At 45.8% G+C, this 25,456-nt stretch overlaps 1 protein-coding gene across 1 annotated transcript in view; it reads right to left on the bottom strand.

The window, feature by feature from the left end:
- The window catches only part of CEP41 (centrosomal protein 41), a 56,348-nt gene extending 33,009 nt beyond the window's left edge, over positions 1-23,339 (bottom strand). Inside the window, exons 1-3 of the mRNA XM_040413428.1 lie at positions 23,224-23,339; positions 8,579-8,642; positions 1,724-1,771 (exon numbers count right to left, since the gene is read on the bottom strand). Coding sequence (XP_040269362.1) covers positions 1,724-1,771; positions 8,579-8,642; positions 23,224-23,256 — 145 coding nt within the window. The 5' untranslated portion in view covers positions 23,257-23,339. The remainder of the gene's footprint in view (positions 1-1,723; positions 1,772-8,578; positions 8,643-23,223) is intronic.
- Between the last annotated feature and the right edge of the window lie 2,117 nt (positions 23,340-25,456).

The following is a 25,456-nucleotide window of genomic DNA, read 5'->3' on the forward strand; positions in this document are numbered from 1 at the left end:
GAGACTGGATGAGAGAGCTATTACCTGGTTCTGTCGCGCCAGAAGCTTCATCAGAGCTTTGTGACATTATAGATGACCGCTTTTAATATCCAGGTGTGTAGGATCCGGTCCGGATGCTAAGCTGACTCTGCAGGTCTGTGAAGCTGTCAGGAATGGTCCATCTCGCCCCACATTCCCTCATTATGCCATGCCCAGAGACAGTCCTCGCCATTGTGCTGGCTTTTATCAGATTTGTATACTTTCAGCCATCATATTCTCTCACTTGTTCTCATTAGACAGGATTACTGTACCATGGCTCCAATTTCACAGAGATAGGAGGCAGCCTTACCAGGGGGTACAAAAGTGCCTATTCTAGTGACCCCAGAAGGTGTATATTATCCAGCACATGGAACAGAGAAGATCTGTGTGTGCTCCAGACTCTTCTCAACCACAGGATAAAAATCCAAAGAAATCTGATGAGCTCGCAGGGAATTCAATTCTGGACGCCAACAAAACCGCATTTGTGTGGCTGCTCCAGTGAGAAGAATACAGCCAGGTAAGTGGAGATGGCTTCCACAAGTATTGTACTGGTTTATTGGGCTAATGAAACGTCATGGCTTCATAACTCACATTTTATAAACTTATTTCATCAAATAATGGTGAATGAGGTGATATATCAGGTGCCATGCCCGGATCAGAACCTCACCCACTTATGTTTGACGGTCTACTAATCAGATATTAAAGGGGTTGGCCACTTTCTGGTTACTGTTGACCAATGTGTATGTAAGAGGACAATAGGGAATTTACTAATACAGGGGGTCATTTATCAAACTGGCGTAAAGTAGAACTGGCTTAGTAGCCCATAGCAGCCAATCAGATTCAACCTTTCATTTTTCAAAAGGAGCTGTCCAAAATAAAAAGGTGGAATCTGATTGGTTGCTATCGGCAACTAAGCCAGTTCTACTTTACACCAGTTTGATAAATGACCACCATAGTCTTTGTTGACATTTTGCACTATTTCATAAGGTATGCCCCCTTGTTGGCCAAGTCTTTTGTGCCGTCCACACAGAGGGTCATGTGACCAGACACATCAGTCATCCTCCTCCATTAAAATACAGTAACACCTGCACTAAACTCTCAACATTGCATGTGCAGGTGGCAGATGCTGTGTATTTGAGTAGAGAAGGCAGAGTAATGTGTCGGAAGTTATTTTTGCCTGGTCACATGACCCTCCATCCGCGGCCATCTTATGGACAGGTCTCCTGTGTGGACAGCACAGAGTATTTGCTAAAAAAAAAAGGGGACATGACTTATGAAATCTAAAAAAAAAAACAGCACATAGCAAACAAAAGGTTGTATTCATAGAGTCATATAGTCATCTTACATGCACATTGGTCAAAAGTAGCCAGAAAGTGGTCAACCCCTCTAAGGAGCAAGCTAAACATACATATTATAGGTCTCATTTGTCAAAACTGTCCCTGTTGTCTATGGCAACCAATCCCAGCACAGATTTCATTTTACCTGAGCAGCATACAAAATGGATGCATGGCTCTGGTTGCTATAGGCAGCAAGGACGTTTTTTCTGACAGTTTTGTGTAAATGAGGCCTTAAAAATTTCTACATTATAACAAGTGGATATCCAGAATGCATATTGCGCTCCGCACGCCGACCTACCTCGTTGTTAGGAAGCAATGACACTTCCCTCCAACTAGTAACACAAATGACGGTTTTCCTTGTTACTTACTTCTCTTAATCTCTTCTATCCGTTCCAAATACTTGGTCATGCTGTTACCTGGAAGGAGAGACATGGCACTTTTAAATTTCACCTCAAAACAAGCTGTTCTGGTAAAGCAGCCGATAATCACAAGCGATGAGGTCACAGCACCATGAGGTCACTTCTATTTTCTCATTGTGACACATTCTCAGCTTAAAGGAAAAATTCTGCCTTCTTAAAACATGCCAGCCTAAAACATAGAAGGCAGAAACCGCACTATATAACACATAATGGGCCTCATTTATCAAAACTGTACAGAAGAAAAACTGTCCATGTTGCACATGGCAACCAATCAGAGATCAGCTTTGATTTCATACACTGCTCTGGTAAAATTAAAGCTGCACTGTGATTTGTTGCTATGGGCAGCATATCTTTTAGACAGTTTAGATAAATCTGCCCCATAATAGGCAATTAGGAGATTAATATTACATTGAATGGCAGCTGTGCTTGGTATTGCAGCCCAGGTCCATTCATTTATATGGGACTGAGCTGCACATAGACCATGTGGATGAACGTCACATCAATGGTCTAGGAAGAGCCCTCACCTATTGGGAGAAAAAGGCATGTAACCTGTCATCGCTCCATTACACTCTATGGAAAATGTGCAGGCAACAAATCGGCAAGTGAGGGTCTAAGACAGGGGTCCGCGGCCTTCGGCACTCCAGCTGTTGTAAAACTACAACTCTCAGCACGCACACTTGCTTAGCTGTTCTCATAACTCCCACAGAAGTCAATAGAGCATGCTGGGAGTTGTAGTTTTACAAATGATACAGGCAATTTACATGTTGGAAACTTTATTCTGCAGGCCAGGTATAGTTTAATATGCACTATTTTTCTTAACCCTCATCTGAAGTTACATCATATGCTGATCAGGTGGGTCTGACTCCTACCGATCAATGTAAATCCTTAAAGGGTTGTGTCACCTCAGCACGTGGCATTTATCATGTAGAGAAAGTTAATACAAGGCACTTACTAATGTATTGTTATTATCCATATTGCTTCCTTTGCTGGCTGGATTCATTTACACATCACATTATACACTGCTCGTTTCCATGGTTACGACCACCCTGCAATCCATTAGTGGTGGTCATGCTTGCACAATATAAAAAAAGAAAAAAAGCATCAGCCTATGTGCACTCCAACGGGCCTGGTCACCAGAGAGGCAGATTCTTTTTCCTATGGTGTGTAAACATAGCCACCGCTGATGGATTACAGGGTGGTCGTAACCATGGAAACAAGCAGTGTATAATGTGATGGTAAAATGAATCCAGTCAGCAAAGGAGGCAATATGCACAATCACAATACATTAGTAAGTGCCTTGTATTAACTTTGTCTACATGATAAATGCCACTTGCTTAAAACACATCTTAAAAGGGGTTCTGCAGTTTGTTTAAACTGATGATCTATCCTCTGGATAAAATCAACAGCATCTGATCGAAGGGGGTCCGACACCCGGGACCCCTGCCGATCAGCTGTTCGAGAAGGCAGCCACGCCCTTCGCACTGTTTACCGCTGGCCCAGTGACGCCACTACTAGTATCAACTGGCCTGGGCGCGGCTAAGCTCCATTCAAGTGAACAGTGAGAAGGCCGTGGCACTCCTGGAGCGTGGCTGCCTTCTCAAACAGCTGATTGGCAGGGGTCCCGGGTGTCGGACCCCCTCCGATCAGATGCTGATGATCTATCCAGAGGATAGATCATCACTTTAAACAAACTGCAGAACCCTTTTACCTTCACTTTAGGGGTCTACAGACACAAATTTTGCATTGCGTTATTTAACCATGCAAAAAACACCACATGAAGTGCCTGTTTTTTTTTTTTATATTGCATACCGTTATGTGTTTTTTACTGCCATTTTTTTCCTAAGCAACTGCTTGAACACCGTTTTTGTCTGGTGTTTTATTCCCTATAAAGAAGATGTCAAAATGCCAGAGGTTTGACATGCTGCAGAGCAGAGACCCTAAGGCCCCTTTCACACGGGCGAGTTTTCCACTCGGGTGCAATGCGTGACATGAACGCATAGAACCCGCACTGAATCCTGACCCATTCATTTCAGTGGGTCTGTGCACATGACAGTTTTTTTCACTCATCATTTCTGCGTTGTGTGAGAATCGCAGCATGTGCTATATTCTGTGTTTTTCACGCAGCCCTGGCCCCATAGAAGTGAATGGGGCTTCAGTGAAAAACACATTACATCCGGAAGCAAGTGCGAATGCAATGCGTTTTTCACTGGAGATTGCTAGGAGATGTTGTTTGTAAACATTCAGTTTTTTATCACGCGCGTGAAAAACGCATCAAAACGCATTGCACCCGCGCGGAAACAACTGAACGCAATCGCAGACAAAACTGACTGAACTTGCTTGCAAAAATGGTGCGAGTTTCACTGAACGCATCTGGAGCCAATCCGTCACGAGAGTGTGAAAGAGGCCTAAAAGGCGCTTGTGTGTCCTGCGTTTCCTTTTCGCCATAGACTTTCCGCTAACACCTGGAGCTGGCGTTTTTACAGCAAAGAAAAATCCATCAAGTGCAGGCACAAAGTCCTAGCTTAAAAACCTAAGTATGAATCCATTCCACACCAAATCATGCAGTTGCAGGACTTTCACGTGCTGTAGTTCTAAGAATATTAGAAAATGCCCGCTTTATATAATGTCATTCTGTACGTGTTAGACATAGCCACCACATTTGCACTGCTGTGAGTGAACGTTAAAATGACAGGCACTTGCCAAAAAAAACCTTCAAGGAGATTGAAGACGAGAACAAGTGTTTCATAAATGGAGCTGAAGGGTTTTGTGATCTGTAAGGAGAGCTGAGATAAGGAGAGAAGAGCACCTTTCTTCTTCACTCAGGCATATCCTCCTCAATGGTCTGTTTGGTGAAACACTCTAGTAACCGAACGTCATCAGCAGTCAATTCAGACAAAGCCAAAATTCTTCCCCTGCCCGATGCCTAAGTAACGCTTGTTTGTTGTCCAACGCAGAAGACGTCTAATGCCAGCAACTCCAATCACTGCAGGGTACTTTCACACTAGCGTTATTCTTTTCCGGCATAGAGTTCCGTCAAAAGGGCTCTATGCCGGAAAAGAACTGATCAGGCATATCCCAATGCATTCTGAATGGATAGAAATCAGTTCAGTTTGCATCAGTATGCCTCCGTTCAGTCACTGTCAGGCGTTTTGGCCGGACATAATACCGCAGCATGCTGCAGTATTATGTCCGTCCAAAATGCCTGATCAGTCGCCGGAATGCCGGATTCGGCATTAATTCCCATTGACTTGCATTAGTGCCGGATCCGGCATTGCAAAACGGGAAACATGCACAGACCGGGAAAACTGTGAGAAAGACTGCAAGACGGATCCGGATCCGTCTACAAATGCTGTCAGTTGTCACACTGATCGGCGGATCCGGCAGGCAGCTCCGACGACGGAACTAACGCTAGTGTGAAAGTACCCTAAGGGAAATGAGCTTCTTCTACTGGTGAAAAAGGCCTGCACTCACAGTATCATTCATCTGGGAAGATATCAGGTATTTGCCACGTTCCCCAGACAGAAAGCAGTCTCCACACAGATATATATACAGCTCCAGTGCACTTACCTTGCCCCAAGAAACTAATCTGTGGTCATTGTCAAATACTGACATTCACTGATCTCTGCACTCTAGAAAGTATCGTCCGATCATGCACACAACCGTCTATTCTGTGGAATTTTGTGGATTGGATGCGGATCCAAAAAAATGCGGACAGCGCACCTTGTGTTGTCAACATGTCTGTCCCGCAATAAAAAGATAGAACATGTCCTATTCTCATCCATTTTGCAGACAAAAATAGGCACTTTAACAATGAGGCTCGCGGAAATTGTTAAATGTACCAGTATTTTACGGACCACACAATACAAACAGTCGTGTGCATGAGGCCTTATATTGTGAACTGGTTAAGCAATCCGGACCTCTTCTGTTATCAAAGATCTTGCTGAAGGCCACTCAGCAAAATCCCAGAAGTCGATTTAAGTGGGGGGATTTAACCTCTTAATGACGGAAAATTATCCTTTTTTTTATTTTAGTTTTTTGCTCGCAGCATTCCTAAAGCCATAATTTTTTGATTTTCTATTTACATAGCCGTAAAAGGGCTTGTTTTTTTGGGACAAGTTGTACTTTCTAATGGCATCATTTACAGTTGCATACAATGTAGTCAGAAGCGGGGAAAAAATTCCAAATGGGGCAAATTGCGTATCCGCAAAACACTGACACCGGCCATGTGCGTTCCGCATTTTGCGCACCGCACATGGCCAGCACTATAATAGAAATGCCCTTTCCTGTCTGTGTCTGCAGACAAAAATAGGACATGCTCTATTTTTTTGCGGGGCCGCGGAACGGAAGTGCGGATGCGGACAGCACACTGTGTGCTGTCCGCATCATTTCCGGCCCCATTGAAAATGAATGGGTCCACACCCGTTCCGCAAAATTTCAGAATGGATCCGGACCCATTTTGCGGACGGGTGAATGGACTCTTACTTTCATTCTTTTTGCATCACCACATTCTTACTTTTTTATTTTTATGTGTACAGAACTGTGTGAGGGCTAATTTTCTGGTGGGGCGATCTGTCCTTTTTCATTGATATCATTTTGGGGTGTGTATGACTTTGTGATCACTTCGTATTCATTTTTTTGTAGGAGCTGATGGGACCAAAAAAACGGCAAATCAGCCGTTTGATTTTTTTTCTTTTTTCGCCATTTGCCGCATGGGATAAATATTTTTACATTTTAATAGTACAGGTGTTTCACACACGGCGAAACCCATTAGGTTTATTTTTGTTGTTTATGTACTTTTAATTTTGGAGAAAGGAAGGCGATTAGAATTTTTATATATTTTTTTTTTTTTAGTTCTTTTGTTTTTTCATTAGATTACTTTTCTTATAGACAATAGTCTTTTACAATTACACTAAGGGGCACATTTTTAAGACCAACTTTTTAGATTCTGGTCCTAATAAAGCCCTAAACTGGCGGTGGATCCGCTGGAGTTATGAAGAGGCGCCGGCACCAGTTCTAAATGTAAGACCGCTTCCGAGATGTCTTACGTTTAGACCTGCCGGACCGTCCCCTTCCCAGCCCACAATTTTAGACCTGGCATGAGCGGGGAAAAGTCGCAGATTGCGGTTTAATAAATGAATCTCTAGGTTATTCCATAACATCTATCTGCATAGTGCCATCTGCTTTGCTGACCTGGATGTACACTCTCACTTCTATCTTTCGACTGCCACCAGCCATATCCATTATTAGAAGCTGTGACAGTTACGGGGAGTGAGCTTAACCAGAAAAGGACACCGCCAGAGCTGTGACAGGGAGAGAGCTGCAGCAGAAAGGACACCCCCTGAGCTGCCAGCTTGAAATGGCACAGCAACTGGAGCAATGAAGGGAGATACTGTATCTCTGGACCCATGTGAGGTACAGGGCTGGTTCCAGCTTTGTTAGCAAGAGATTATCATGTACTATATGATGTCTGATTTTAATTTTTATTTATTTTTTACATTTAATCATTACATTAACATTTTTGACAACATCATCCCTGTCTGGCTCATCTCTTGGTCTTGAGAATTACTCTCCAAGACTGTTCACAAAAAAAGATCATTCTGCCCAACCAACATACAGTAATTTCCGTAGGTTATTAGTTATCACATATGTATTTCTTATTCTCTGTCAGCTTTTTGTTGCTTTTTGACGTCAGTCTTGCAATATGATAGCTGAGTGCTGTACTATATCTCTGGCACTCCATAGAAATAAATGGAGCGGTAGAGTGCATGCTCTACAGGCGCTGCCTTCGATTTTTTTTTTTTGGGGGGGGGGGGGGCTATATGGGGTACAGGGACCCCGTTCTAGTAATCAGTGGGGGCACCAGCAGTACAGCCCCCCACCGATATGGAAGTTCTTGAAGATATGGGAAAACTTGATATACCTCTTCAAGCTAGCCATACATCTTAGATTAATGTTGGCAGAACCCACTGGCCAGGTAATGGTATGGTGGCCTTCCAATAGCAGATTTTGGAGAGCTTGACAAAAGGTTTTGGCATTTGGATTTTAACATGCCTTATCTTTTTGTTCTCCCAGGAGTCTAATGCTGGCCATACACATGCAAGAGCTGGTAGTCAACCCTCCACACATATGCGTACTCAGCTTTGAATGGCAGAGGGGAGAAAGTTGCTGCCCGACTACTCTCCCCACTAACAAAAGGATCCCACATACCTGATCCTTATTTCCCTGGACATGCTGCCAATAAAGGCCTCCATACACATTAGATGATTGGCCATCTCCGGTGTATGGCCAGCTTTACAACATTCTCGGCATTCAAGGCACATGAACACTGCCCAGTCTCACGTGCATGTCTATGTAAAGATGTAGGGCGGTAGCTAGCCGAGCGTATAGCCAGCCTTACTGCTTCAAGTCATTTAGGGTCCATTCACACGTCCGTGGTGTATTGCGGATCCGCAATACACCCGGCCGGCACCCCCCATAGAACTGCCTATTCTTTGGCGGAGCGGCGTCCTGGAAGGTCGGGGCTGCTCTCCGGAAATGCGGAGAGCACATCGTGTGCTCTCCGTATCCCGTTCTGCCCCATTGAGAATGAGTGGGTCCGCACGCGTTGCCATTTTGCGGAACGGATGCGGACCCATTTACGGACGTCTGAATGGAGCCTTACTGGGCAACCACATACTGTGGAATTAAAGGGATTGATGTTTTATTTAAAAGGCAAAAAGCCACCGATCTAGACTTTATAACCAAAAGGTGTCATCTTACATAAAACCCTAAATTCCAAACCCCATATTAGTAGAGTACACGGACCTGTATTAAGCCTTGTTTTCACATGCTGGTACTTTGGATTCTGAGGGATTCTTTTCTTCAGAATCTGAAATAAAAGTATTTACAATGAACTTACAATGCAGAAAGTACTGTTTTCTGGTTATATATTTGTGTACATTTTATACTATTTAAAAGCCAATACCAGTTACTGCTGAGTAATATGGGTAAAGGAGATTTAAAAGACTATGTACACCTTTGGGGGCATTTCTTTTAATTATTGTATTGTACTCGTTTTGAGCTAAAATCATTTTTTCAATTGGTCTTTATTGGAATTATTGAGCCCTTTTTTCTGTACAGAGCTGAGATGCTCCAGTAGCAGCCTTTTGGATTTTCTCTCTTTTCCGTCAGTTGGGGAGAGGACAGGCTCCTTATCTCTCATCTCTGACATTATAAACACTCATAGCTCAGTTCTTATCTTATTGATAAGCATGTGGCTTAAAAAAGTGTTCATGACCTCTTGTCAAAGGGAAAGTACCAGTCATACAGCTAGAATAACATTGTGACAAAACGGCTCAATATTTTTTAATAAAGGCCAATTGAAAAAGTGATTTTTTGCCAAAAATGAGTAAAATGCAATCATAAACAAAAATTGCCTCCGAATTGTACATAGCCTTTAAAGAGGTTTTCCAGCAGAATAAAAATTGGTGGCAGCGGGGTCAGAGTGGCTTAAAAACTGGTGGTACTCGCCTCAACCAATACCCCACCATTCTCTAATCCCAGTTCCCATTTCAGCAGGCAAGAAATGCTTTGAAATGCCCGCTCAGTCTATCACTGAATTAGGACTAGCTAGCTGCTATATGCATCCTTAAAGGGGGTTGTCCAAGACCCAAAAAAATTGCAGCTGGTGCCATAGCTGCCGGGTTTCTGCCATTTTAAATAGCAGAGACCCGCGGCACATGTATGCGATCAGCCATAAGGCGGATCGCATACATTTTCCCCTTCAGATGCCGTGGTCAAATCTGACCACGGCATCTGATCAGTCTGGAAGCGGAAGTAGCACGCTTACGCAACAGCGTTCCCCGGCTGAGATCAGGGAACCTGTTACATCTCTGAAATAGCCCGAAGCCTCAAGCAGGCTTCGGAGCTTATATTAAGAATATACCAATACTAGGTGGCAGCATTGTATTGGTATAGTGCAAATGAAGTGTTCAATGATGACTATATAGCCATCAATGAACACAATGGGCAATGTAATGATTGCCAGTTATCACCCAAGGTGACTTAAAAAAAAAGTAAAAAAAAAAAAAAGTTTACAAATATTAAAAACCTAAAAAGTTCAAATCATCCCCCTTTCCTTAAAATAAAAATACTTAACCAATAAAAAAATAAACATCATGGGTATCGCCGCGTGCGAAAATGCCCATACAATTAAAATATAACAATATTATTGGCATACAGCATAACAGGGAAAAAAATATATAAAACAGCCAATTTGACATTTTTTGTGACTTCAACTACCCAATAATTTTTTTAATAAAAAGTGATCAAAAAGTCGCACACACTTGAAATTGGTATCACTGAAAAGAGCAGAGAGTTCTGCAAAAAATGAGTCCTCACACAGCCCCGTACACATAACTACAAAAAAGTTATAGGGGTCAGAATATGGTTATAAAACATTTTTTTCCCTCAAAAGGTTTTAATTTTTTTGTTTGTATTAAAATGCAAGAAAAAAAAAAACGTAGGGACACACATATAATATGAAAACTTTATTAGGTAATAAATAATTACAACAACTCATGAATCAAAAAAGAATAAAAAGGCATAGCAGCAATGCAGGTAGGCGCTGCGACAAGTAGCTCACCTGCTGATGAACAAGGTATGAGATCCCCACAACTTGTCTTGCTCAATACAAGATATCTCAAAAGAGCAATAGCAAAGGTATACCAGTGATCTCCCAGGAAACTACCCCATATACCCAGATGCCTAATGTGTAAACATCCACATAGGGTCACGTAAAGGAAAACCATCTGTGGATGTATAAATAACAGGCAGCTAAAGGGGAAATAAAGACAGTAGAAATACCTAGGTAATGGTCCAATACAGGGATCAAACCTCTAGTCAGCTGGAAGCGCACCCCGACGCACGTTTCGCTACGCTTCTTCTTCTACACGCCCCTTGAAGCGGAGATCACTGGTATACCTTTGCTATTGCTCTTTTGAGATATCTTGTATTGAGCAAGACAAGTTGTGGGGATCTCATACCTTGTTCATCAGCAGGTGAGCTACTTGTCGCAGCGCCTACCTGCATTGCTGCTATGCTTTTTTATTCATGATTGTTGTAATTATTTATTACCTAATAAAGTTTTCATATTAGGTGTGTGTCCCTACGGGTTTTTTGGTGTTTTATGTGATGTCCTGCATTTTTCCAACAGGTTGTTTGTTGGTTTAATAGGTTGTACAAATATCTACTATATATTACTCCAGAAAGACTGAATTACCGGACAGGACCAGATCAGATGCAAAAAGTCCGCTTGCTCACTATTACATTTCTGACACCTATACGTAGAGGTAGTACAATACTTGTATAACATAATAGGGGTATAGTACAATTGATGAAGTATATTAAACTGAATTAACCTACGATTACTGGACAGCGAGGATTTCTTAACATTTTTATATATAATTTCCCAATTAATAGTATTATTCATCCCTATCTCTTGTTCCCATTTTGCTTCACTCCTAAATTTAGCAATCGTGCTTAAATTGTCCCTAATTTTTCTGTATATCTGTGAGAATGCTCGGACTGGGAGAAAACGTCTGTATGTGGGTAAGTAACTGGCTAAAGGGATAGAAAACAGAGGGTGGTTATTAACGATACACACTCAGATTGGGTCACTGTCACTAGTGGGGTACCTCAGGGGTCAGTATTGGGCCCTATTCTCTTCAATATATTTATTAATAATCTTGTAGAAGGCTTGCATAGTAAAATATCAATTTTCGCAGATGACACTAAACTGTGTAAAGTAATTAACACTGAAGAGGACAGTATACTGCTACAGAGGGATCTGGATAGATTGGAGGCTTGGGCAGAGAAGTGGCAGATGAGGTTTAACACTGACAAATGTAAGGTTATGCACATGGGAAGGAATAGTGCAAGTCACCCGTACATACTAAATGGTAAAACACTGGGTAACACTGACATGGAAAAGGACCTAGGAATTTTAATAAACAGCAAACTAAGCAGTAAAAAAAACTGTGTCAGGCAGCTGCTGCCAAGGCCAATAAGATAATGGGTTGCATCAAAAGGGGCATAGATGCTTGTGATAAGAACATAGTCCTACTACTTTACAAATGATTAGTCAGACCACACATGGAGTACTGTGTACAGTTCTGGGCTCCTGTAAACAAGGCAGACATAGCAGAGCTGGAGAGGGTCCAGAGGAGGGCAACTAAAGTAATAACTGGAATGGGGCAACTACAGTACCCTGAAAGATCATCAACATTAGGGTTATTCACTTTAGAAAAAAGACGACTGAGGGGAGATCTAATAACTATGTATAAATACACTGCTCAAAAAAATAAAGGAAACACTTAAACAACACAATGTAACTCCAAGTCAATCACACTTCTGTGAAATCAAACTGTCCACATAGGAAGCAACACTGAGTGACAATCAATTTCACATGCTGTTGTGCAAATGGGATAGACAACAGGTGGAAATTATAGGCAATTAGCAAGACACCCCCAATAAAGGAGTGGCTCTGCAGGTGGTAACCACAGACCACTTCTCAATTCCTATGCTTCCTGGCTGATGTTTTGGTCACTTTTGAATGCTGGTGGTGCTTTCACTCTAGTGGTAGCATGAGACGGAGTCTACAACCCACACAAGTGGCTCATGTAGTGCAGCTTATCCAGGATGGCAAATCAATGCGAGCTATGGCAAGAAGGTTTGCTGTGTCTGTCAGCGTAGTGTCCAGAGCATGGAGGCGCTACCAGGAGACAGGCCAGTACATCAGGAGACGTGGAGGAGGCCGTAGGAGGGCAACAACCCAGCAGCAGGACCGCTACCTCCGCCTTTGTGCAAGGAGGAACAGGAGGAGCACTGCCAGAGCCCTGCAAAATGACCTCCAGCAGGCCACAAATGTGTATGTGTCTGCTCAAACGGTCAGAAACAGACTCCATGAGGGTGATATGAGGGCCCGACGTCCACAGGTGGGGGTTGTGCTTACAGCCCAACACCGTGCAGGACGTTTGGCATTTGCCAGAGAACACCAATATTGGCAAATTCGCCACTGGCGCCCTGTGCTCTTCACAGATGAAAGCAGGTTCACACTGAGCACATGTGACAGACGTGACAGAATCTGGAGACGCCGTGGAGAATGTTCTGCTGCCTGCAACATCCTCCAGCATGACCGGTTTGGCATTGGGTCAGTAATGGTGTGGGGTGGCATTTCTTTGAAGGGCTGCTGTCACGGCTGTATGTGAGCAACAATAGTATACACAGTAAAAGAGCTACTGACCGGACCCCTGTCCGACCCTCAAAGCTCTCCCTATGATGCTACAGCACATGCCCGGATCCAAATGGCGGAACGAGGCATGCCCACGTGCCTAAGACTGATGACCACTGTAACCCCTACAATAGTGGAAGTAACCCCTACTCAGTATATGGAGGGAACCGTGGCCACCTCAGATCCAGTCAGAAAATAATCAGGAACACAACAATGTCTGTACACTTAGCTGAAGGTGTTGCAGCCGCAGAGAAGACGGATCCAAGGACAGCTGGCAATATCCAGAGTGCTTGCTGCAGCAGAACACAGGTCCAGTGAACTGATAGCTACAAGTGAAGATACTAAAGCAAGAGCTACAACTGAAATGAGAACTATAATCCACGCCCTACAATAGGAGGAGGGGTGATATAAAGAGAGGGAAATCAAACGCATGAGAAACAGCTGGGAGGAAGGAAACCAAAAGTAAACAGAGCAGTGAGAACTCCTCCCAGCTCTAGTAGTGACATCATCACAGGGGTGGAGAAACAGAGCTGTGAGAACATCCCAAAGCTCTGGTAGTGACAGTACCCCCCCCCCTCTACGGGTGGACTCCGGACACCCAGGACCCACCTTCTCAGGATGAGCCCTATGAAATGCCCTGATGAGGCGAGTGGCTTTAATGTCCGACACCGGAACCCACATCCTCTGCTCAGGACCATAACCCTTCCAATGAACGAGGTACTGAAGAGAACCGCGGACAATGCGAGAGTCCACAATTCTGGAAACCTCAAACTCCAGATTGCCATCAACCAAAATCGGAGGAGGAGGCAAAGAGGAGGGTACCGTGGGCTGGACATATGGTTTTAAGAGAGATCTGTGAAATACATTATGTATCTTCCAAACCCGTGGAAGATCAAGACGGAAGGCAACAGGATTGATGACTGACAAGATTTTATAAGGCCCAATAAACTTGGGACCCAATTTCCAGGAGGGAACCTTCAGTTTAATGTTTCTTGTAGACAACCACACCAGATCACCCACATGCAGGTCCGGACCAGGCACACGTCTCTTATCAGCCACACGCCTATACCTCTCACTCATCTTTTTAAGATTACTCTGAATCTTTTGCCAAATGGTAGACAAAGACGAGGAAAATCTCTCCTCCTCAGGTAAACCAGAAAGAGCCCCTCCCGAGAATGTCCCAAACTGCGGATGGAACCCATATGCACCAAAGAATGGTGACTTATCAGAAGATTCCTGGCGACGGTTGTTCAGAGCAAACTCAGCAAGAGTGAGAAATGAACACCAATCCTCCTGGTTCTCTGCCACAAAACAGCGCAAATATGTCTCCAGATTCTGATTGAGACGCTCAGTCTGACCATTCGACTGCGGGTGAAAAGCAGAAGAGAAGGACAGCCGAACCCCCAGGCGAGAACAGAAAGCCTTCCAGAACCTGGACACAAACTGCGTGCCTCTATCGGAAACAATATCAGAGGGAATGCCGTGCAATTTAACAATATGGTCAACAAAAGCTTGCGCCAATGTTTTAGCATTGGATAAACCAGGGAAAGGTACGAAATGAGCCATCTTGCTAAAACGGTCCACCACCACCAGGATCACCGACTTCCCCGAGGAACGAGGAAGATCCGTGATAAAGTCCATGGACAGGTGTGTCCAAGGACGGGAAGGTATGGGTAACGGGAGAAGGGAACCTGAAGGCCGTGAACGAGGGACCTTAGCGCGAGCGCACGTCTCACAAGCAGCCACAAAACCCTCCACCGACTTACGAAGAGCCGGCCACCAAAATCTCCGAGCAATGAGATCTACCGTGGCTCTACTCCAGGGGTGACCAGCAAGAACCGTATCATGATGCTCCTTAAAAGAGTTTGTGACGTAGCTCAGGAGGCACGAACAACTTCCCAGAAGGACAACTGGCAGGTGCCTCAGTCTGGGCAGCCTGGACCTCGGCCTCCAAATCGGAATATAAAGCAGAAACAACTACCCCCTCCGCCAAAATGGGACCCGGGTCCTCAGAGTTTCCTCCTCCCAGAAAACAGCGAGAGAGAGCATCAGCCTTCACATTTTTTATCCCAGGTCGGAATGTAACAACAAAATTGAATCTGGAGAAGAACAGAGACCATCTGGCCTGTCTCGGATTCATACGCCTGGCCGACTCCAAGTATGCCAGATTCTTATGGTTGGTAAAAACGGTGATAGGGTGCCTGGCCCCCTCCAACCAATGGTGCCATTCCTCGAAAGCCAACTTGATGGCCAACAACTCCCTATCTCCCACATCATAGTTTCTCTCTGCCGGGGAGAGTTTTTTAGAGAAAAAGGCACAGGGTCGCCATTTGGCAGGAGAAGGGCCCTGGGACAAAACCGCACCCACACCCACCTCGGAAGCATCCACCTCAACAATAAAAAGGTAAGGAAACATCGGGATGCACCAAGACGGGAGCAGACGCAAAACTCTCTTTAATCTTAGAAAAGGCTGCAAGCGCCTCCTCCGACCAAGAGGAAAAATCCGCCCCCTTTTTTGTCATGTCAGTGAGGGGTTTGACAACAGAGGAATAATTCAAAATGAACTTTCTGTAATAGTTCGCAAAACCCAGAAAGCGCATCAATGCCTTCTGATTCTCAGGAAGCTCCCACTCAAGTACAGCACGGAACTTCTCCGGATCCATGCGAAAACCAGAAGCAGAGAGGAGAAAACCCAGAAATTGAATCTCCGATACCATAAAAATACATTTCTCCAGCTTGGCGTACAATTTATTTTCCCGCAGAATCTGCAGAACCTGAAAAAGATGATCCTGATGGGTCTGAACATCAGGGGAAAAAAAATCTAAATATCATCAAGATACACCAATACAAATTTCCCCATTAAATGGTAGAAAATACTATTAACAAAATGCTGAAAGACGGCCGGAGCATTCATCAGGCCGAAAGGCATAACGAGATTCTCGAAATGCCCGTTAGGGGTATTAAAGGCAGTTTTCCATTCATCCCCCTCTCTGACCCTGACCAGGTTGTACGCGCCTCTCAAATCCAATTTGGAAAACACCTTGGCCCCAACAATTTGGTTGAAGAGGTCCGGCATCAGAGGAAGGGGATAGGGATCGCGAATCGTGATACAGTTCAGCTCCCTAAAATCTAGGAAAGGTCTCACAGAGCCATCTTTTTTTTTTAACAAAAAAAAAAACCCGCGGCCACAGGTGACTTTGAGGGACGAATATGCCCCTTCTCGAGACTCTCGGAGATATAAAGTTCGCATTGCGATTCTTTCCGGTTGTGAGAGATTGTAGAGGCGTGCTTTTGGCAGCTTGGCGCCGGGAATGAGGTTAATGGGACAGTCAAACTCCCGGTGAGGAGGTAGCTCCTGAACACCGCTCTCGGAAAACACGTCCGAGAAATCAGAGAGAAATGATGGCACAGTTTTAGTAGACACCTCTGCAAAAGTCGCTGTGAGACAATTCTCTCTACAAAAGTCACTCCACTCATTTATGTGCCTTCCTTGCCAATCAATAGTGGGGTTATGTCTAGTGAGCCAGGGTAACCCCAAAACTAGGGGAGAAGGCAATCCGTTAAGGACAAAACAAGATATATCCTCCACATGAGTGTCACCTACAGCTAGCCGGATATTGTGAACAATGCCCTTCAGAGATCTCTGTGAGAGTGGAGCAGAGTCAATAGCAAAAACAGGTATATCCTTTTCTAATGTGCAAACCTGAAAACCATGCATGGCTACAAATTGAGTGTCAATAAGATTGACGGCCGCTCCACTATCGACAAAAATCTCACAAGAAATGACTTTGCTCTCTAGCGCCACCCTGGCAGACAGGAGAAAACGGGAACTGCAGGTCAGAGGAAAAGCATCAATTCCTACATCAACTTTGCCCAAAGTAGCAGATGAAGCAGAACTTGACGATTTACCTTTTGAGGTTTTTCTCTTATTATCGCTCTAAGTACAGTTCAAGAATCTCCTAGACGGACAAACATTTGCCAAATGACCTATGCCCCCACAACAAAAACACACCATACTCTGAGGACTAAATCCTTTTTTATCAGGGGCAAGTCGACCTAGCTGCATGGGCTCCTCCTCAGAGGGGAGCGAGACAAGATGAGGCCCCTGCACACTGAATGAGTCCGCACCACTGCCCCTAGACTGACAATGGCTGGACAGAGGTCTCGTTTCTTTCTCTTAGACGCCTGTCAAGGCGTACCGCCAATGATATGGCAGACTCTAAGGACGTTGGTCTCTCATGGAAAGCAAACGCATCTTTCAATCTCTCTGAGAGACCATGACAGAACTGACTCCGGAGTGCAGCATCATTCCAACCCGAATCAGCTGCCCATCTCCGAAATTCAGAACAATAAAGCTCCGCAGACAATTTGTTCTGGCATAAAACACGTAAGTTAGATTCGGCCAGAGCAACACGATCCGGGTCATCATAAATCTGCCCCAGGGCCACAAAAAATCTTTCCACGGATCGAAGGGAGGGATCCCCTGATGGCAGCGAAAAAGCCCAAGTCTGAGCATTACCCCTGAGCAGGGAGATGACAATCCTCACCCTCTGCTCCTGATTACCAGAGGAGTGGGGACACAAGCAAAAATGGAGTTTGCATGCCTCTCTGAAGCGAACAAAATTCTCACTGCCCCCGGAGAACGTTTCCGGAAGTGAGACCTTTGGCTCGCAACAGACTCCATGAGCCGGAGCAGAGCCTAATGCTTGAAGCTGAGTCATAGATTGACGGAGATCCGCTACTTCCAAAGAAAGACCCTGCATGCGGTCAACCAGGCCAGAAAGCGGATCCATGTAAAAAAAGGACGGTTTTGGTGGATTATAATGTCACGGCTGTATGTGAGCAACAATAGTATACACAGTAAAAGAGCTACTGACCGGACCCAAACTAGGGAGGATAAAGGGTGACCCCTGTCCGACCCTCAAAGCTCTCCCTATGCTGCTACAGCACATGCCCGGATCCAAATGGCGGAACGAGGCATGCCCACGTGCCTAAGACTGATGACCACTGTAACCCCTACAATAGTGGAAGGGGCACGGCCACCGGTGCCCTACTCAGTATATGGAGGGAACCGTGGCCACCTCAGATCCAGTCAGAAAATAATCAGGAACACAACAATGTCTGTACACTTAGCTGAAGGTGTTGCAGCCGCAGAGAAGACGGATCCAAGGACAGCTGGCAATATCCGGAGTGCTTGCTGCAGCAGAACACAGGTCCAGTGAACTGATAGCTACAAGTGAAGATACTAAAGCAAGAGCTACAACTGAAATGAGAACTATAATCCACGCCCTACAATAGGAGGAGGGGTGATATAAAGAGAGGGAAATCAAACGCATGAGGAACAGCTGGGAGGAAGGAAACCAAAAGTAAACAGAGCAGTGAGAACTCCTCCCAGCTCTAGTAGTGACATCATCACAGGGGTGGAGAAACAGAGCTGTGAGAACGTCCCAAAGCTCTGGTAGTGACAGCTGCACAGCCCTCCATGTGCTCGCCAGAGGTAGCCTGACTGCCATTAGGTACCGAGATGAGATCCTCAGACCCCTTGTGAGACCATATGCTGGTGCGGTTGGCCCTGGGTTCCTCCTAATGCAAGACAATGCTAGACCTCATGTGGCTGGAGTGTGTCAGCAGTTCCTGCAAGACTAAGGCATTGATGCTATGGACTGGCCCACCCGTTCCCCAGACCTGAATCCAATTGAGCACATCTGGGACATCATGTCTCGCTCTATCCACCAACGTCACGTTGCACCGCAGACTGTCCAGGAGTTGGCAGATGCTTAAGTCCAGGTCTGGGAGGAGATCCCTCAGGAGACCGTCCGCCACCTCATCAGGAGCATGCACAGGCGTTGTAGGGAGGTCATACAGGCACGTGGAGGCCACACACACTACTGAGCCTCATTTTGACTTGTTTTAAAGACATTACATCAAAGTTGGATCAGCCTGTAGTGTGTTTTTCCACTTTAATTTTGAGTGTGACTCCAAATCCAGACCTCCATGGGTTAAAAAATTTGATTTCCATTTTTTAATTTGTGTGATTTTGTTGTCAGCACATTCAACTATGTAAAGAAGAAAGTATTTCAGAAAAATATTTAATTAATTCAGATCTAGGATGTGTTATTTTTGTGTTCCCTTTATTTTTTTGAGCAGTGTATATTGGGTCAGTACAGAGATCTCTCCCATCATCTACTTATCCCCAGGACTGTGACTGTGACGAGGGGACATCCTCTGCGTCTGGAGGAAAGAAGGTTTGTACACAAACATAGAAAAGGATTCTTTACGGTAAGAGCAGTGAGACTATGGAACTCTCTGCCTGAGGAGGTGGTGATGGTGAGTACAATAAAGGAATTCAAGAGGGGCCTGGATGTGTTTCTGGAGCGTAATAATATTACAGGCTATAGCTACTAGAGAGTTGATCCAGGGAGTTATTCTGATTACCTGATTGGAGTCAGGAAGGAATTTTTATTCCCCTAAAGCAGTGATGGCGAACCTATGGCACGGGTGCCAGAGGCGGCACTCAGAGCCCTCTCTGTGGGCACCCGCACCCTGGAAAAAGTCTATGGTGTACCAATATGCCTTAGACTTTTCCTGCAATTCATTCAGCGCAGGACGCACTTTGAACAGCACAGGCAGCGCACTGAATGCAGGCAGGCTATTATAGCTAAAAATTAAAGTACATGGAAGATATACTATACTGGACTGTAGTATTCAGGGTATTGCTGTGTTGGCACTTTGTGATAAATAATTAGGTTTTGGGTTGCAGTTTGGGCACTCGGTCTCTAAAAGGTTCGCCATCACTGCCCTAAAGTGAGAAAAATTGGCTTCTACCTCACAGGTTTTTTTTTTGGCCTTCCTCTGGATCAACTTGCAGGATAACAGGCCGAACTGGATGGACAAATGTCTTTTTTCGGCCTTTTGTACTATGTTACTATGTAATAGAAAACGTATTCTTATTAAACTTATAACAAAATTCTGTGAAACCGTGCGCTTTAACCAAAAAGACGTTTTTGTTCTTAGTGCATAAAAAAGCATGTTTAAAGGGCTTCTGTCACCCCACTAAACTCTTTTTTTTTTTGGCTACTTATAATCCCTATACTGCGATTTATCCATACATAATGTAATTCATCATTTTGGTTCAGTAGATTCTGCTAAAAACGTACTTTTATCATATGCAAATTACCTGTCTACCAGCAAGTAGGGCGGCTACTTGCTGGTAGCAGCCGCATCCTCCTTTCATAATGACTCCCCCTCCTCATGTTGATTGACAGGGCCAGCGAATGCGCTCATCCTCTGACTGGCCCTGTCTGCATTCAAAATCTGGCGCGGGCGGCATACCCGTCTTGAGTCGGCGCAGGCGCACTGAGGGGAGGACGCTCGCCCGGCCGCTCCATCCTCAATGCGCCGGTGACGTCACATCTACACCCGGCGCAGGCGCACTGAGGAAGGAGCGGCCGAGCGAGCGTCCTCCCCTCAGTGCGCCTGCGCCGACTCAAGACAGGTACGGCGCCAGATTTTGAATGCAGACAGGGCCAGCAGAGAACGAGCGCGTCCGCTGGCTATGTCAATCAACATGAGGAGGGGGCGTCTTTATGAAAGGAGGATGCGGCTGCTACCAGCAAGTAGCCGCCCTACTTGCTGGTAGACAGGTAATTTGCATATTATAAAAGTATGTTTTTTGCAGTATCTACTGAACCAAAATGATTAATTACATTATGTATGGATATGGATCCTGCACTAATACACTTCAATGTAAATTAATGCCAGATCCGTCATTCAGGCAAGTGATCAGTATTTTTGGCCGGAGATAAAACTGCAGCATGCTGTGGTATTTTCTCCGTCCAAAAAACGTAAGGGACTGAATGCATTCAGAATGCATTAGGATAATACTGATCAGTTCTTTTCCGGTATTGAGCCCCTAGGACAGAACACTATGCCGGAAAAGAAAAACGCAAGTGTGAAAGTAGCCTAACCCTGGAGAAAAGGGAGAGATAAACCTCCATCCTCAACAGAGAGCCATTTTTTTATGGAACAGACTTGCAGACATACAGATACGGAATGCACAAGGAGTCATTTCTGGTTTTTATGCTGCCCCACTGAAATGAATGGGGAAAAAAAAAAAAAAAAAAAAAAAAAAAAGAACATACAGAGACAAAAAAAAAAAAATACGTTTGCGTTCATAAGCCAGTTTTTTTTTTCCCCCATACCCCTCCTTCTCCCACCCAGCGGGACCTGTCAAAGAAAGCATACTTACCAGCTCCCCGACGCTCAGTACTGAATCTGTGGGTCCACCACTGTCTTCACCGCGCTTCAGTCCCTGTATGTACACTTCCAGCATGGATGGGGTCCCATGCGCCACTGCAGCTAATCCCTGGTGGCAGAAGTGCGTGTCCCCAAGCAGAATGTGACCCAGCATTGAGGTGCCACTTGGGGATATATCACTGCTCTGGTTAGTCATTGCCTGCAGAGGTGCACATGACCCTACCCATGCCAGAAGTTCACATACAAGGACCGAGGCACAGTGAAGACAGCGGACCCGAGTGTCAGGAAGCAAATAAGTATGCCTCCATCGACAGGTCCCACTTAAACCATTTAAAAAAAAACTATATGAAGTTGGACAACCCCGTTAAGACATATCAAAAGTTTTTTTGAAATCTCAGTGACCCTTTAAGGGCTGTTTCACACCAGCGAGGCCATTGCGGGAATCGTGCTCCGTGTAGGAGCGTGATCCTTTGTTCTGGACTTGCAGGAACTCATGGCTTTATACAGATTTATAATGCTGTGCGCCTCTGCCTGACCTTATTTTTACAGGATCATACTGACAGATTTATGTCACTATGAGGCTACATTCACACTACCGTATGAATGAGTCTGCATCCGTTCTGCAATTTTGCAGAACGGGTGCGGACCTATTCATTTCTATGGGGACGCAAAACATGTGGACAGCACATGTTGCTCCGTGCCGCGGCCCCACAAAGAAAAAAATAGAACATATCCTATTCTTGTCCGCATTTGCGGACAAGAGTAGGCCTTTTCTATGATAGCCGTGGCATGTGCGGTCCGCAAAGTACGGAACGTATCCAGTATCCATGTTTTGCGGATCCACGAAACACAACGTTCGTGTGAATGTAGCCTGATTCTGTAGAAGTAAGGCCATCCAGAGGCACACAGCATTATAAATCAGTATAATGCCATGCGCTCCTGCAAGTCCAGAATGGAGCATTGCGCTCACTCCCGGAGCGGGATTCCCGCAATGGACTCGGTCATGTGAAACAGCCCTTAAAGGGAACCTGTCATGCCCTTTTCACTAGTAGTAAAAGTACCCGCAATGACCATCAAAAAAAAGACAGCCGTGTGCAGAGCGCATCTGTGCGGCAAATTACTGAACCCTTCCTATGCTTGTCCATTTTGCAGACAAGAATGGGCTTTTATTTTACAGTGGAGCCCGCAAAAATTGCGGGATGCACATGGATCTCATCTGCATTTTACAGAATAGGTACAGTCGTCTGCAGAACGCCTTATTCATCTGCAAAATGGCTCAGCTGGGTGGGCTTTACTTTTTAAAGTGCCCAAGCCCGCCGTCATTCCCCGCTGTGTGCTCCTCCGCTAAGATCCCAAGGTTTCCTCCCCTTTCCCACCTGCGCACGCCGTCTCCTCATACACCTATTCGGCAGGGGTGCTGGGTGTCGATCGGATATTGAGGACCTATCCTGAGGATAGGTCATCAGTAGAAAAAACCTGGACAACCCCTTTAAGCAATCTCATCCACACTGCAAAAAAAATTAAAAAAATTAAAAAAATTAAAAAATCTGCAACATTAACCTGTTCCACAGATTTCAGATTTGGAGCACGTCAATTATGCAGGTTCACTTGCAATGGGGGGGGGGGGGGAGCAAATCTGCTAACTAGGTGCCCATACCCTAATTACACAGTCACTCAATCATTAGAGCCTACATGCTTCCAGATGGTGAAAACTACAACCACTACCATACCCGCACAGGACATACTGGGAGTTGTAGTTTTACAACAGCAGGACAGCCGTGGGTTAGAGACTGCTGGATGCATTTGCAGTGAAATCACACAAAAGCCGTCCATGGGTGTAAAGGACCTGCATATGCCAGCACAAAGTGCCCGGAGGAGCAGCGGGTGTCCTCCTCAGACATCCACGCAGGCTCTCCGCTCTCACCTCCGGGTCGCCAATATTCCTCCTCGCAGACATGATGCTCTTTTTTCAAACAGAAGTGCACAGCTACCCGAGAGACACGGCCGCCTGTCTGCCGCTCAGCCGGGCCGCCCTCCAACAACCGCTCCAGTGATTGGCGAAAAGATGAAAGCGAGCTAATTAGAGGAGAAGTTACTGTGCAGAGGGGCGTGTCTTCCGCGGCCAGTGACAGTTCGCAGTGGTTGCTAGGCGACAGGGACGCTGTGGTCACCCCGCTGTTGGTTCTCGAGTTCCCGCCTGGCTGCTAGGGGGCTGAGGGCGATACTGGGGTAACCAGTTCCCGCAGTCCAGTGATGCATTCACTCCTGTCTGCTTCTAGTGGTATAATGGCTGTACAATCTGCTGCGCTGAACCTCTTCTGCCTCGGTATTCCATATTGTAAGGCAGTGCCATGTTGGACAAGAGCACCAGGCTCAGAATTTCTGGATTATCTCATGGTTTAACAAAAAAAAATAAAAAAAAGTCATGCCCAGATGTGCCCCCTTCACAATAGTTATGCCAGATGTGCCCCCTTCACAATAGTTATGTCCACATTGTGCCTCCTTCACAGTAGCAATGCCCCTCACAGTCATTATGCCCAGATATGCCCCCTTCACAGCATCACATGTGCCCCCTTCAGAGTAGTTATGGCCAGATGTTCCCCCTTCACAGTAGTTATGCCCACATTGTGCCCCCCTCACAGTAGTTATGCCCACATTGTGCCCCCTCACAGTAGTTATGCCCACATTGTGCCCCCCTCACAGTAGTTATGCCCAGATGTGCCCCATCCACAGTTGCTATTCTCAGATATGCCCCCTCACCGCGGTTATGACCACCCCTCAGCAGCAGCAGGCAGGGCTGCCATCAGAAATTTTGGGGCCCCTTACACAGCTCAAGGCCTGGGCCCCCCTCCTACCCCGCCCCTTTAGAATCTTTCCTGACTCCGCCTCCCGGCCCCCCTCCACCCCCAATTTCATTATTTTTTTGCATTAGGATGCATTAGGGCCGTACGGATCCGTTCGGGGCCGCTTGTGAGAGCCTTCAAACGGAACTCACAAGCGGAGCCCCAAACGCGAATGTGAAAGTAGCCTTACTTACAAAAGAAGCTATTCAGTCGTCTGCTGTGCCGTCCTCCGCTTGCTTTTGAGGATTCTTTCCCCTCCTTTCTCTCTCTTCCTCAGTGCGCAGGCGCACTGTTATGGGGGGATCTGTGGATGACAAACTGTTATGGGGGAATCTGTGGATGACGCACTGTTATGGGGGGAATCTGGGGATGACGCCCTGTTATGGGGGGAATCTGTGGATGATGCCCTGTTATGGGGGGAATCTGTGGATGACACACTGTTATGGGGGGAATCTGTGGATGACGCACTGTTATGGGGGGAATCTGTGGATGACGCACTGTCATGGGGGGATCTGTGGATGACGCACTGTCATGGGGGGATCTGTGGATGACGCACTGTCATGGGGGGGATCTGTGGATGACGCACTGTCATGGGGGGGATCTGTGGATGACGCACTGTCATGGGGGGATCTGTGGATAACGCACTGTCATGGGGGGGGATCTGTGGATGACGCACTGTCATGGGGGGATCTGTGGATGACACACTGTTATGAGAGATCTGTGGATGACAAACTGTTATGGGGGGATCTGTGGATGACGCACTGTTATGGGGGGAATCTGTGGATGACGCACTGTTATGGGGGGGGATCTGTGGATGACGCACTGTTATGGGGGGAATCTGTGGATGACGCACTGTTATGGGGGGATCTGTGGATGACCCACTGTTATGGGGGGATCTGTGGATGACGCACTGTTATGGGGGGATCTGTGGATGACGCACTGTTATGGGGGGATCTGTGGATGACGCACTGTTATGGGGGGGATCTGTGGATGACGCACTGTTATGGGGGGGATCTGTGGATGACGCACTGTTATGGGGGGGATCTGTGGATGGCGCACTGTTATGGGGGGGATCTGTGGATGACGCACTGTTATGGGGGGGATCTGTGGATGACGCACTGTTATGGGGGGGATCTGTGGATGACGCACTGTTATGGGGGGGATCTGTGGATGACGCACTGTTATGGGGGGGATCTGTGGATGACGCACTGTTATGGGGGATCTGTGGATGACGCACTGTTATGGGGGGGATCTGTGGATGACGCACTTTTATGGGGGGGATCTGTGGATGACACACTTTTATGGGGGGATCTG

The sequence above is a fragment of the Bufo bufo genome, chromosome 1 (genome assembly GCF_905171765.1).
Source record: "Bufo bufo chromosome 1, aBufBuf1.1, whole genome shotgun sequence".
NCBI lineage: Eukaryota > Metazoa > Chordata > Amphibia > Anura > Bufonidae > Bufo > Bufo bufo.